This window comes from Pseudochaenichthys georgianus, unplaced genomic scaffold, assembly GCF_902827115.2.
Source record: "Pseudochaenichthys georgianus unplaced genomic scaffold, fPseGeo1.2 scaffold_1913_arrow_ctg1, whole genome shotgun sequence".
Classification (NCBI taxonomy): domain Eukaryota; kingdom Metazoa; phylum Chordata; class Actinopteri; order Perciformes; family Channichthyidae; genus Pseudochaenichthys; species Pseudochaenichthys georgianus.
The window spans coordinates 1-15,507 of record NW_027262650.1 but is presented as its reverse complement, the minus strand read 5'-3'; the positions used below and the strand labels follow the sequence as shown (position 1 = coordinate 15,507).

The following is a 15,507-nucleotide window of genomic DNA, read 5'->3' as shown; positions in this document are numbered from 1 at the left end:
TAAGAGCCCACCCCCTCATGGTGAGCTTTCCCTTTAAGACCCCCCCCCCTCATGGTGAGCTTTCCCTTTAAGAGCGCCCCCTCATGGTGAGCTTTCCCTTTAAGAGCCCCCCCCTCATGGTGAGCTTTCCCTTTAAGAGCGCCCCCTCATGGTGAGCTTTCCCTTTAAGAGCCCCCCCCCCCCTCATGGTGAGCTTTCCCTTTAAGAGCCACCCCCCTCATGGTGAGCTTTCCCTTTAAGAGCCCCCCCCTCATGGTGAGCTTTCCCTTTAAGATCCCCCCCCCTCATGGTGAGCTTTCCCTTTAAGAGCCCCCCCTCATGGTGAGCTTTCCCTTTAAGAGCCCCCCTCATGGTGAGCTTTCCCTTTAAGAGCCCCCCCTCATGGTGAGCTTTCCCTTTAAGAGCCCCCCCACATGGTGAGCTTTCCCTTTAAGAGCCCCCCCTCATGGTGAGCTTTCCCTTTAAGAGCGCCCCCTCATGGTGAGCTTTCCCTTTAAGAGCCCCCCCTCATGGTGAGCTTTCCCTTTAAGAGCCCCCCCACATGGTGAGCTTTCCCTTTAAGAGCCCCCCCTCATGGTGAGCTTTCCCTTTAAGAGCCCCCCCTCATGGTGAGCTTTCCCTTTAAGAGCGCCCCCTCATGGTGAGCTTTCCCTTTAAGAGCCCCCCTCATGGTGAGCTTTCCCTTTAAGAGCGCCCCCTCATGGTGAGCTTTCCCTTTAAGAGCCCACCCTCATGGTGAGCTTTCCCTTTAAGAGCCCCTCCCTCATGGTGAGCTTTCCCTTTAAGAGCCCCCCCCCCCCCCCTCATGGTGAGCTTTCCCTTTAAGAGCCCCCCCCTCATGGTGAGCTTTCCCTTTAAGAGCCCCTCCCTCATGGTGAGCTTTCCCTTTAAGAGCCCCCCCCCCCCCCTCATGGTGAGCTTTCCCTTTAAGATCCCCCCCCTCATGGTGAGCTTTCCCTTTAAGAGCCCCTCCCTCATGGTGAGCTTTCCCTTTAAGAGCCCCCCCCCCCCCCCCCTCATGGTGAGCTTTCCCTTTAAGAGCCACCCCCCTCATGGTGAGCTTTCCCTTTAAGAGCCCCCCCCTCATGGTGAGCTTTCCCTTTAAGATCCCCCCCCCTCATGGTGAGCTTTCCCTTTAAGAGCCCCCCCCTCATGGTGAGCTTTCCCTTTAAGAGCCCCCCCTCCACCCCGCATGGTGAGCTTTCCCTTTAAGAGCCCCCCCCTCATGGTGAGCTTTCCTTTAAGAGCCCCCCTCCACCCCGCATGGTGAGCTTTCCCTTGAAGAGCCCCCCCCTCATGGTGAGCTTTCCTTTAAGAGCCCACCCCGCATGGTGAGCTTTCCTTTAAGAGCCCCCCCCTCATGGTGAGCTTTCCTTTAAGAGCCCACCCCGCATGGTGAGCTTTCCCTTGAAGAGCCCCCCCCTCATGGTGAGCTTTCCTTTAAGAGCCCCCCCTCATGGTGAGCTTTCCCTTTAAGAGCCCACCCCCTCATGGTGAGCTTTCCCTTTAAGAGCCCCTCCCTCAAGGTGAGCTTTCCCTTTAAGAGCCCCCCCCCCCCCCCTCATGGTGAGCTTTCCCTTTAAGAGCCACCCCCCTCATGGTGAGCTTTCCCTTTAAGAGCCCCCCCCCTCATGGTGAGCTTTCCCTTTAAGATCCCCCCCCCTCATGGTGAGCTTTCCCTTTAAGAGCCCCCCCCTCATGGTGAGCTTTCCCTTTAAGAGCCCCCCCCTCATGGTGAGCTTTCCTTTAAGAGCCCCCCTCCACCCCGCATGGTGAGCTTTCCCTTGAAGAGCCCCCCCCCTCATGGTGAGCTTTCCTTTAAGAGCCCACCCCGCATGGTGAGCTTTCCTTTAAGAGCCCCCCTCTCATGGTGAGCTTTCCTTGAAGAGCCCCCCTCCACCCCGCATGGTGAGCTTTCCCTTGAAGAGCCCCCCCCTCATGGTGAGCTTTCCTTTAAGAGCCCCCCTCCACCCCGCATGGTGAGCTTTCCCTTGAAGAGCCCCCCCCTCATGGTGAGCTTTCCTTTAAGAGCCCCCCTCCACCCCGCATGGTGAGCTTTCCCTTGAAGAGCCCCCCCCTCATGGTGAGCTTTCCTTTAAGAGCCCCCCTCCACCCCGCATGGTGAGCTTTCCCTTGAAGAGCCCCCCCCTCATGGTGAGCTTTCCTTTAAGAGCCCCCCTCCACCCCGCATGGTGAGCTTTCCCTTGAAGAGCCCCCCCCTCATGGTGAGCTTTCCTTTAAGAGCCCCCCTCCACCCCGCATGGTGAGCTTTCCCTTGAAGAGCCCCCCCCTCATGGTGAGCTTTCCTTTAAGAGCCCACCCCGCATGGTGAGCTTTCCTTTAAGAGCCCCCCCTCTCATGGTGAGCTTTCCTTGAAGAGCCCCCCTCCACCCCGCATGGGGAGCTTTCCCTTGAAGAGCCCCCCCCTCATGGTGAGCTTTCCTTTAAGAGCCCCCCTCCACCCCGCATGGTGAGCTTTCCCTTGAAGAGCCCCCCCCCTCATGGTGAGCTTTCCTTTAAGAGCCCCCCTCCACCCCGCATGGTGAGCTTTCCCTTGAAGAGCCCCCCCCTCATGGTGAGCTTTCCTTTAAGAGCCCCCCTCCACCCCGCATGGTGAGCTTTCCCTTGAAGAGCCCCCCCCTCATGGTGAGCTTTCCTTTAAGAGCCCCCCTCCACCCCGCATGGTGAGCTTTCCCTTGAAGAGCCCCCCCCTCATGGTGAGCTTTCCTTTAAGAGCCCCCCTCCACCCCGCATGGTGAGCTTTCCCTTGAAGGGCCCCCCCCTCATGGTGAGCTTTCCTTTAAGAGCCCCCCTCCACCCCGCATGGTGAGCTTTCCCTTGAAGAGCCCCCCCCTCATGGTGAGCTTTCCCCTTAAGAGCCCCCCCCCCAACATGTTAGCATGAAACATAAAGCCATGGTTTTAGGAAAGGTCGCGGACGGGAGTTTATTTCCACAGAGATATGTACATTTAGAAAACACAGAAACATTTAAAGCATTATTCCACAGTGTCTCGTTAGCTTCCCGTTAGCTTCTCGTTAGCTTCTCGTTAGCTTCTCGTAGTGTTTGCTGCTCCCAAGCATCAGGTCTATAATATCTCTGACAGTTAGCCGGCCTTAAAGGCAAAGGGGGGGGCGGGGGGGAATGTAGAATAAAAAACACGACATTTAAGATTTATTTGGATATTGTTCTTCATCTTCTCAAACGTCTTTGAATTCTCAGAGAAGATTCAAGTTATTCTAATAAAGCTGAACCCCCCCCCCCCCCTGCTCTGTATATCACCTGGCTGCCCCCCCCCCAGGTACACTGCAGTGCTCATGCAGATCCTCTCACACCTTGATGTGCATCATGAACTGTTTCCGGTGGATCTGGAAGTCTTCAGGCACCGTGTCTGAAACCAGAGGAAAACAGATCAAATAGTGCAAGAGATGAAAGTCCCCGGTTGCTGTGTGTCCGGGGTCAGAGGGCTTACCGTTGCACCTGTAGCGCAGGTTGGACCAGATGATGTTTTCCTGAGAGAAACAGAAGACTCCGAGCCGACCTCCTCGCATCGTCGTGTCGATCACAACGCCCGAGTCCGCCACCATCTGCGTGCCCTCGAACAGCCTCAACCTGAAACACAGGGACACTCCGGGTTAGGAAACAAGCGCTCCCAGAGAGAAACACAGGGCCGCGCCGGGTCAGGAAACAAGCGCTCCCAGAGAGAAACACAGGGACACTCCGGGTCGGGAAACAAGCGCTCCCAGAGAGAAACACAGGGACACTCCGGGTCAGGAAACAAGCGCTCCCAGAGAGAAACACAGGGACACTCCGGGTGAGGAAACAAGCGCTCCTAGAGAGAAACACTGGGCCGCGCCGGGTCGGGAAACAAGCGCTCCCAGAGAGAAACACAGGGACACTCCGGGTCAGGAAACAAGCGCTCCCAGAGAGAAACACAGGGACACTCCGGGTCAGGAAACAAGCGCTCCCAGAGAGAAACACAGGGACACTCCGGGTCAGGAAACAAGCGCTCCTAGAGAGAAACACTGGGCCGCGCCGGGTCGGGAAACAAGCGCTCCCAGAGAGAAACACAGGGACACGCCGGGTCAGGAAACAAGCGCTCCCAGAGAGAAACACAGGGCCGCGCCGGGTCGGGAAACAAGCGCTCCCAGAGAGAAACACAGGGACACTCCGGGTCAGGAAACAAGCGCTCCCAGAGAGAAACACAGGGACACTCCGGGTCAGGAAACAAGCGCTCCCAGAGAGAAACACAGGGACACTCCGGGTCAGGAAACAAGCGCTCCCAGAGAGAAACACAGGGACACTCCGGGTCAGGAAACAAGCGCTCCCAGAGAGAAACACAGGGACACTCCGGGTCAGGAAACAAGCGCTCCCAGAGAGAAACACAGGGACACTCCGGGTCAGGAAACAAGCGCTCCCAGAGAGAAACACACCTGATGTACCCCACCTGGGGCCGGTGTGTGTGTGTGTGTGTGTGTGTGTGTGTGTGTGTGTGTGTGTGTGTGTGTGTGTGTGTGTGTGTGTGTGTGTGTCTCTCACCTGATGTACCCCACCTGGGGCCGGTGTGAGATGCTCCAGCGGTACGAGGTCTTGTCCCTCCAGCCCTGGTTCCTGGGATCCTTCCAGAGCAGCGTCACCTCCCCCGCGGTGTCTCCGGTGTGCCACAGGGCGTTCCTCAGGAACTCTCCGGGCCCCGTGCGCGACTTCACCGCCTACACACACACACACACACGCACACACACACACACACACACACGCACACACGCACACACACACACACACGCACACACGCACACACACACACACACACACACACACACACAATGCTGTCATATAATATATACTATTAGATCAGTTAAGATAGCACCGCTGCTTCTGCGGTCCTTCGTGGCTCTGGTTCCCTCGTGTTTTTATAACGCTCAGGGTCGCTGCAGGTTTCGCCAACTCGAATGTAAGACTTTCTAAGACCACTTTGAATAGAATTAAGACCTCTCTCACGGTGTTGCTATGAAAGAAGAAAGACGTCCCTTAATTACTTACAAAGTAAATGTATTCATGTTCAACATAAGAACACAACAGCATAACAGTACAGAACCGTGTCAGAGAAAAAGTGTGTGTGTGTGTGTGTGTGTGTTCGGGCTGTGCAATTAATCGTATTTTAATCGCAATTACGATTTTGGCCTGCCACAATTACGAAAACAACATCATCGAAAAAACCGATTATTTAGCTTTGCTAGGTCGTGACATCACATCACATTGCATTTAGCTATTGTTGCTATAGGGACGCATCCTCACAGTGACAGTGCACCGCGACATATTTGATCTCATTCACTTGAGTCGAACTCATTTATCATATTTATATGTTTAGTAGCGTAGTGGAAGTCCGCTCCAAAATATTTGTTGATCTTGTTTATTGGTATTTATTATTTTGATATCATTTATTGTTGTATTGGTTTTTCAGTTGAATTATACGTTCAGGGTAATCAGCAGTTCAAAAGATACTGTTCAAATTATTATTCGTTTTAAAGTTCAATAAATGGATGATTTCAAGTTAATGAATAATCGTATTTAATAATCGTGATATTAATTATTGACAAAAATAATCGTGATTATGATTTTTGCCATAATCGAGCAGCCCTAGTGTGTGTGTGTGTGTGTGTGTGTGTGTGTGTGTGTGTGTGTGTGTGTAACTAGAGCTATATTCAGAGCTCTGCTGCATTGGCTACAATCTTTCATCGTTGCCGTTGTATGATTGGTGTTTAGCTACGGTATTTAGCGTCTACAGCAGCACCTCCGCTTTTAGGGTCCCCCAGTGTTGTTGCGGGAGCTGCTGCACTAGCTAATGCTCCATTAGCTAGCGCTCCACTAGCTTACGCTGCACTAGCTAATGCTCCATTAGCTAGCGCTCCACTAGCTAACGCTGCACTAGCTAATGCTCCATTAGCTAGCGCTCCACTAGCTAACGCTGCACTAGCTAATGCTCCATTAGCTAGCGCTCCACTAGTTAACGCTGCATTAGCTAGCGCTCCACTAGCTAACGCTGCACTAGCTAATGCTCCATTAGCTAGCGCTCCACTAGCTAACGCTGCACTAGCTAATGCTCCATTAGCTAGCGCTCCACTAGTTAACGCTGCATTAGCTAGCGCTCCACTAGCTAACGCTGCATTAGCTAGCGCTCCACTAGCTAACGCTGCACTAGCTAATGCTCCATTAGCTAGCGCTCCACTAGCTAACGCTGCATTAGCTAGCGCTCCACTAGCTAACGCTGCATTAGCTAGCGCTCCACTAGCTAACGCTGCACTAGCTAATGCTCCATTAGCTAGCGCTCCACTAGCTAACGCTGCATTAGCTAGCGCTCCACTAGCTAACGCTGCATTAGCTAGCGCTCCACTAGCTAACGCTGCACTAGCTAATGCTCCATTAGCTAGCGCTCCACTAGCTAACGCTGCGCTAGCTAGCGCTCCACTAGCTAACGCTGCATTAGCTAGCGCTCCACTAGCTAACGCTGCATTAGCTAGCGCTCCACTAGCTAACGCTGCACTAGCTAATGCTCCATTAGCTAGCGCTCCACTAGCTAACGCTGCACTAGCTAATGCTCCATTAGCTAGCGCTCCACTAGTTAACGCTGCATTAGCTAGCGCTCCACTAGCTAACGCTGCACTAGCTAATGCTCCATTAGCTAGCGCTCCACTAGCTAACGCTGCACTAGCTAATGCTCCATTAGCTAGCGCTCCACTAGTTAACGCTGCATTAGCTAGCGCTCCACTAGCTAACGCTGCATTAGCTAGCGCTCCACTAGCTAACGCTGCACTAGCTAATGCTCCATTAGCTAGCGCTCCACTAGCTAACGCTGCATTAGCTAGCGCTCCACTAGCTAACGCTGCATTAGCTAGCGCTCCACTAGCTAACGCTGCACTAGCTAATGCTCCATTAGCTAGCGCTCCACTAGCTAACGCTGCATTAGCTAGCGCTCCACTAGCTAACGCTGCATTAGCTAGCGCTCCACTAGCTAACGCTGCACTAGCTAATGCTCCATTAGCTAGCGCTCCACTAGCTAACGCTGCGCTAGCTAGCGCTCCACTAGCTAACGCTGCATTAGCTAGCGCTCCACTAGCTAACGCTGCATTAGCTAGCGCTCCACTAGCTAACGCTGCACTAGCTAATGCTCCATTAGCTAGCGCTGCACTAGCTAATGCTCCATTAGCTAGCGCTGCACTAGCTAATGCTCCATTAGCTAGCGCTCCACTAGCTAACGCTGCGCTAGCTAGCACTAAATTCGATGTTTTCCAACCAGATACGGCTGAACTTATGGTTCCCCATATTTATTTGTAAGTAGATTCGAAGAGACCTGAGTTTCTCACTGCCGCTAGCTGAAGCTTGGTTGCTAGGTTACTAGCTGGGTGTTCTCTCTGTGTCCCCTCTGTGGGACAGATGGAGGAGCTCTGACTCGTTAGGTGTCCCCTCTGTGGGACAGGTGGAGGAGCTCTGACTCGTTAGGTGTCCCCTCTGTGGGACAGGTGGAGGAGCTCTGACTCGTTAGGTGTCCCCTCTGTGGGACAGGTGGAGGAGCTCTGACTCGTTAGGTGTCCCCTCTGTGGGACAGATGGAGGAGCTCTGACTCGTTAGGTGTCCCCTCTGTGGGACAGATGGAGGAGCTCTGACTCGTTAGGTGTCCCCTCTGTGGGACAGATGGAGGGGCTCTGACTCGTTAGGTGTCCCCCCTGTGGGACAGATGGAGGAGCTCTGACTCGTTAGGTGTCCCCCCTGTGGGACAGATGGAGGAGCTCTGACTCGTTAGGTGTCCCCCCTGTGGGACAGATGGAGGAGCTCTGACTCGTTAGGTGTCCCCCCTGTGGGACAGATGGAGGAGCTCTGACTCGTTAGGTGTCCCCTCTGTGGGACAGATGGAGGAGCTCTGACTCGTTAGGTGTCCCCTCTGTGGGACAGATGGAGGAGCTCTGACTCGTTAGGTGTCCCCTCTGTGGGACAGATGGAGGGGCTCTGACTCGTTAGGTGTCCCCTCTGTGGGACAGATGGAGGAGCTCTGACTCGTTAGGTGTCCCCCCTGTGGGACAGATGGAGGAGCTCTGACTCGTTAGGTGTCCCCCCTGTGGGACAGATGGAGGAGCTCTGACTCGTTAGGTGTCCCCTCTGTGGGACAGATGGAGGGGCTCTGACTCGTTAGGTGTCCCCTCTGTGGGACAGATGGAGGAGCTCTGACTCGTTAGGTGTCCCCTCTGTGGGACAGATGGAGGAGCTCTGACTCGTTAGGTGTCCCCTCTGTGGGACAGATGGAGGAGCTCTGACTCGTTAGGTGTCCCCTCTGTGGGACAGATGGAGGAGCTCTGACTCGTTAGGTGTCCCCTCTGTGGGACAGATGGAGGAGCTCTGACTCGTTAGGTGTCCCCTCTGTGGGACAGATGGAGGGGCTCTGACTCGTTAGGTGTCCCCTCTGTGGGACAGATGGAGGAGCTCTGACTCGTTAGGTGTCCCCTCTGTGGGACAGGTGGAGGAGCTCTGACTCGTTAGGTGTCCCCTCTGTGGGACAGATGGAGGAGCTCTGACTCGTTAGGTGTCCCCTCTGTGGGACAGATGGAGGAGCTCTGACTCGTTAGGTGTCCCCTCTGTGGGACAGATGGAGGAGCTCTGACTCGTTAGGTGTCCCCTCTGTGGGACAGATGGAGGAGCTCTGACTCGTTAGGTGTCCCCTCTGTGGGACAGATGGAGGGGCTCTGACTCGTTAGGTGTCCCCTCTGTGGGACAGATGGAGGAGCTCTGACTCGTTAGGTGTCCCCTCTGTGGGACAGATGGAGGAGCTCTGACTCGTTAGGTGTCCCCTCTGTGGGACAGATGGAGGAGCTCTGACTCGTTAGGTGTCCCCTCTGTGGGACAGATGGAGGAGCTCTGACTCGTTAGGTGTCCCCTCTGTGGGACAGATGGAGGAGCTCTGACTCGTTAGGTGTCCCCTCTGTGGGACAGATGGAGGAGCTCTGACTCGTTAGGTGTCCCCTCTGTGGGACAGATGGAGGAGCTCTGACTCGTTAGGTGTCCCCTCTGTGGGACAGATGGAGGAGCTCTGACTCGTTAGGTGTCCCCTCTGTGGGACAGATGGAGGGGCTCTGACTCGTTAGGTGTCCCCTCTGTGGGACAGATGGAGGAGCTCTGACTCGTTAGGTGTCCCCTCTGTGGGACAGATGGAGGAGCTCTGACTCGTTAGGTGTCCCCTCTGTGGGACAGATGGAGGAGCTCTGACTCGTTAGGTGTCCCCTCTGTGGGACAGATGGAGGAGCTCTGACTCGTTAGGTGTCCCCTCTGTGGGACAGATGGAGGAGCTCTGTCTCGTTAGGTGTCCCCTCTGTGGGACAGATGGAGGAGCTCTGACTCGTTAGGTGTGTCTTTACCTTGAGCTGCAGGGCGGGCTGCGCAGCCGCTCTGAAGGGCAGCGACTGCCAGTACGTCTGCTCCGTCTGCTTCCACATCACCACGTAGAAGCTGGACGAGTCCTGGTACCCGAAGACAAAGCCGGCGTAGTCGTCGTCCGTCACCGTGTTCACATGGAACGTTCCCTCGAAGTCCACGCCGTTAAAGGCAGTGTAGCCTGCAGAGAGAGGGGGGGGGGGTTCAGGGGGGGCTCTGACTCTGAGGGAATATTATTATATATTAAAGTCACGCACCCACAGCGAGGCCCGGGTCACTGTTCATCGTCTGGACGATCTCCATCCCCTGAGGACAGAACCACAGGTTAGGATCTGAGGCTATCAAGGAACTACAGCACGGTCACATGACTTCACGTCACCACCGCTAAGCTAATTGTGGCTAATGTTGGGCTATAAAGGAACTACAGCACGGTCACATGACTTCACGTCACCACCGCTAAGCTAAAGGAGGCTAATGTTGGGCTATAAAGGAACTACATCACGGTCACATGACTTCACGTCACCACCGCTAAGCTAAACGCGGCTAATGTTGGGCTACAAAGGAACTACAGCACGGTCACATGACTTCAAGTCACCACCGCTAAGCTAAAGGTGGCTAATGTTGGGCTATAAAGGAACTACAGCACGGTCACATGACTTCAGGTCACCACCGCTAAGCTAAACGCGGCTAATGTTGGGCTACAAAGGAACTACAGCACGGTCACATGACTTCAAGTCACCACCGCTAAGCTAAAGGTGGCTAATGTTGGGCTATAAAGGAACTACAGCACGGTCACATGACTTCACGTCACCACCGCTAAACTAAAGGAGGCTAATGTTGGGCTACAAAGGAACTACAGCACGGTCACATGACTTCAAGTCACCACCGCTAAGCTAAAGGTGGCTAATGTTGGGCTATAAAGGAACTACAGCACGGTCACATGACTTCACGTCACCACCGCTAAGCTAAAGGAGGCTAATGTTGGGCTATAAAGGAACAACAGCACGGTCACATGACTTCACGTCACCACCGCTAAGCTAATTGAGGCTAATGTTGGGCTATAAAGGAACTACAGCACGGTCACATGACTTCACGTCACCACCGCTAAGCTAAAGGAGGCTAATGTTGGGCTATAAAGGAACTACAGCTCGGTCACATGACTTCACGTCACCACCGCTAAGCTAAAGGAGGCTAATGCTGGGCTATAAGGAACTACAGCACGGTCACATGACTTCACGTCACCACCGCTAAGCTAAAGGAGGCTAATTCTGGGCTATAAGGAGCTACAGCCCGGTCACATGACTTCACGTCACCACCGCTAAGCTAAAGGAGGCTAATGCTGGGCTATAAGGAACTACAGCACGGTCACATGACTTCACGTCACCACCGCTAAGCTAAAGGAGGCTAATGTTGGGCTATAAAGGAACTACAGCTCGGTCACATGACTTCACGTCACCACCGCTAAGTTAAAGGAGGCTAATGTTGGGCTATAAAGGAACTACAGCACGGTCACATGACTTCAAGTCACCACCGCTAAGTTAAAGGAGGCTAATGTTGGGCTATAAAGGAACTACAGCACGGTCACATGACTTCAAGTCACCACCGCTAAGCTAAAGGAGGCTAATGTTGGGCTATAAAGGAACTACAGCACGGTCACATGACTTCACGTCACCACCGCTAAGCTAAAGGAGGCTAATGTTGGGCTATAAAGGAACTACAGCACGGTCACATGACTTCAAGTCACCACCGCTAAGTTAAAGGAGGCTAATGTTGGGCTATAAAGGAACTACAGCACGGTCACATGACTTCAAGTCACCACCGCTAAGCTAAAGGAGGCTAATGTTGGGCTATAAAGGAACTACAGCACGGTCACATGACTTCACGTCACCACCGCTAAGCTAAAGGAGGCTAATGTTGAGCTATAAAGGAACTACAGCACGGTCACATGACTTCACGTCACCACCGCTAAGCTAAAGGAGGCTAATGTTGAGCTATAAAGGAACTGCAGCACGGTCACATGACTTCACCACCGCTAAGCTAAAGGAGGCTAATGTTGGACTATAAAGGAACTACAGCACGGTCACATGACTTCACGTCACCACCGCTAAGCTAAAGGAGGCTAATGTTGGGCTATAAAGGAACTACAGCACGGTCACATGACTTCACGTCACCACCGCTAAGCTAAAGGCGGCTAATGTTGGACTATAAAGGAACTACAGCACGGTCACATGACTTCACGTCACCACCGCTAAGCTAAAGGAGGCTAATGTTGGGCTATAAAGGAACTACAGCACGGTCACATGACTTCACGTCACCACCGCTAAGCTAAAGGAGGCTAATGTTGGGCTATAAAGGAACTACAGCACGGTCACATGACTTCACGTCACCACCGCTAAGCTAAAGGAGGCTAATGTTGGGCTATAAAGGAACTACAGCACGGTCACATGACTTCACGTCACCACCGCTAAGCTAAAGGTGGCTAATGTTGGACTATAAAGGAACTACAGCACGGTCACATGACTTCACGTCACCACCGCTAAGCTAAAGGAGGCTTCATGTTGGGCTATAAAGGAACTACAGCACGGTCACATGACTTCACGTCACCACCGCTAAGCTAAAGGAGGCTAATGTTGGGCTATAAAGGAACTACAGCACGGTCACATGACTTCACGTCACCACCGCTAAGCTAAATGAGGCTAATGTTGGGCTACTAAAGGAACTACAGCACGGTCACATGACTTCACGTCACCACCGCTAAGCTAAAGGAGGCTAATGTTGGGCTATAAAGGAACTACAGCACGGTCACATGACTTCACGTCACCACCGCTAAGCTAAAGGAGGCTAATGTTGGGCTATAAAGGAACTACAGCACGGTCACATGACTTCACGTCACCACCGCTAAGCTAAATGAGGCTAATGTTGGGCTATAAAGGAACTACAGCACGGTCACATGACTTCACGTCACCACCGCTAAGCTAAAGGAGGCTAATGTTGGGCTATAAGAGGAACTACAGCACGGTCACATGACTTCACGTCACCACCGCTAAGCTAAAGGAGGCTAATGTTGGGCTATAAAGGAACTACAGCACGGTCACATGACTTCACGTCACCACCGCTAAGCTAAAGGAGGCTAATGTTGGGCTATAAAGGAACTACAGCACGGTCACATGACTTCACGTCACCACCGCTAAGCTAAAGGAGGCTAATGTTGGGCTATAAAGGAACTACAGCACGGTCACATGACTTCACGTCACCACCGCTAAGCTAAAGGTGGCTAATGTTGGGCTATAGAGGAACTACAGCACGGTCACATGACTTCACGTCACCACCGCTAAGCTAAAGGAGGCTAATGTTGGACTATAAAGGAACTACAGCACGGTCACATGACTTCACGTCACCACCGCTAAGCTAAAGGAGGCTAATGTTGGGCTATAAGGAACTACAGCACGGTCACATGACTTCACCACCGCTAAGCTAAAGGCGGCTAATGTTGGACTATAAAGGAACTACAGCACGGTCACATGACTTCACGTCACCACCGCTAAGCTAAAGGAGGCTAATGTTGGGCTATAAAGGAACTACAGCACGGTCACATGACTTCACGTCACCACCGCTAAGCTAAAGGAGGCTAATGTTGGGCTATAAAGGAACTACAGCACGGTCACATGACTTCACGTCACCACCGCTAAGCTAAAGGAGGCTAATGTTGGGCTATAAAGGAACTACAGCACGGTCACATGACTTCACGACACCACCGCTAAGCTAAAGGTGGCTAATGTTGGGCTATAAAGGAACTACAGCACGGTCACATGACTTCACGTCACCACCGCTAAGCTAAAGGAGGCTAATGTTGGGCTATAAAGGAACTACAGCACGGTCACATGACTTCACGTCACCACCGCTAAGCTAAAGGAGGCTAATGTTGGGCTATAAAGGAACTACAGCACGGTCACATGACTTCACGTCACCACCGCTAAGCTAAAGGAGGCTAATGTTGGGCTATAAAGGAACTACAGCACGGTCACATGACTTCACGTCACCACCGCTAAGCTAAAGGAGGCTAATGTTGGGCTATAAAGGAACTACAGCACGGTCACATGACTTCACGTCACCACCGCTAAGCTAAAGGAGGCTAATGTTGGGCTATAAAGGAACTACAGCACGGTCACATGACTTCACGTCACCACCGCTAAGCTAAATGAGGCTAATGTTGGGCTATAAAGGAACTACAGCACGGTCACATGACTTCACGTCACCACCGCTAAGCTAAAGGAGGCTAATGTTGGGCTATAAAGGAACTACAGCACGGTCACATGACTTCACGTCACCACCGCTAAGCTAAAGGAGGCTAATGTTGGGCTATAAAGGAACTACAGCACGGTCACATGACTTCACGTCACCACCGCTAAGCTAAAGGAGGCTAATGTTGGGCTATAAAAGGAACTACAGCACGGTCACATGACTTCACGTCACCACCGCTAAGCTAAAGGAGGCTAATGTTGGGCTATAGAGGAACTACAGCACGGTCACATGACTTCACGTCACCACCGCTAAGCTAAATGAGGCTAATGTTGGGCTATAAAGGAACTACAGCACGGTCACATGACTTCAAGTCACCACCGCTAAGCTAAAGGAGGCTAATGTTGGGCTATAAAGGAACTACAGCACGGTCACATGACTTCACGTCACCACCGCTAAGCTAAAGGAGGCTAATGTTGGGCTATAAAGGAACTACAGCACGGTCACATGACTTCACGTCACCACCGCTAAGCTAAAGGAGGCTAATGTTGGGCTATAAAGAACTACAGCACGGTCACATGACTTCACGTCACCACCGCTAAGCTAAAGGAGGCTAATGTTGGGCTATAAAAGAACTACAGCACGGTCACATGACTTCACGTCACCACCGCTAAGCTAAAGGTGGCTAATGTTGGGCTATAGAGGAACTACAGCACGGTCACATGACTTCACGTCACCACCGCTAAGCTAAAGGAGGCTAATGTTGGACTATAAAGGAACTACAGCACGGTCACATGACTTCACGTCACCACCGCTAAGCTAAAGGAGGCTAATGTTAGGCTATAAAAGAACTACAGCACGGTCACATGACTTCACGTCACCACCGCTAAGCTAAAGGAGGCTAATGTTGGGCTATAAAGGAACTACAGCACGGTCACATGACTTCACGTCACCACCGCTAAGCTAAAGGAGGCTAATGTTGGGCTATAAGGAACTACAGCACGGTCACATGACTTCACGTCACCACCGCTAAGCTAAAGGAGGCTAATGTTGGACTATAAAGGAACTACAGCACGGTCACATGACTTCACGTCACCACCGCTAAGCTAAAGGAGGCTAATGTTGGGCTATAAAGGAACTACAGCACGGTCACATGACTTCACGTCACCACCGCTAAGCTAAAGGTGGCTAATGTTGGGCTATAAAGGAACTACAGCACGGTCACATGACTTCACGTCACCACCGCTAAGCTAAAGGTGGCTAATGTTGGGCTATAAAGGAACTACAGCACGGTCACATGACTTCACGTCACCACCGCTAAGCTAAAGGAGGCTAATGTTGGGCTATGAAGGAACTACAGCACGGTCAGTGAGTGTGTTTTAACCAGACACTCAACACTCACCTGGTTGAGCACCACCCAGGTGGGGTCGATCTGGGCGTCGCCCTCGGGGTCCAGGATCACCGTCTGATAGGCTCTGAAGTCTGTCAGCGTGACCTCAGCGCTCTCAGGACAAGCGTCCACCAGGTCCAGCACCGAGTCGTTATCGAAGTCGTCCTCACACACGTCCCCCACCCCGTTCACTGAGGGGAGACAGGTGGGTTACTGAGGGGTGAATACACTCAGGAACCCGCTAACGGAGAACAAGCCTTACGCTGCTCCACTGACGGAAAACCTCAAACCGAGAATACATTAAAAAAGAACACATTAAATAATCTAAGAAATAATGTGCCTCTCATTATGTTCATTTTCTATCTTCAAACAAGAAAACTACAGCTCCCATGATGCAATGCTGCTTCTCCGCACACAGTTGTTTCAGTGTGAGAAGCCACCGACTGTGTGAATGTGTGGTGTG

General features: G+C 52.5%; 1 protein-coding gene across 1 annotated transcript; it reads right to left on the bottom strand.

Moving 5' to 3' along the window:
• Positions 1-2,919: 2,919 nt before the first annotated feature.
• Positions 2,920-15,235, bottom strand: LOC117441698 (thrombospondin-3a-like; the record flags this gene model as incomplete). The annotated part of the gene is made up of 6 exons (XM_034077736.2): positions 2,920-3,389; positions 3,471-3,610; positions 4,538-4,710; positions 9,400-9,596; positions 9,673-9,721; positions 15,057-15,235. Coding segments are annotated over 6 exons (800 nt in total), but the record flags the coding sequence as incomplete, so codon positions are not given.
• Positions 15,236-15,507: the final 272 nt, after the last annotated feature.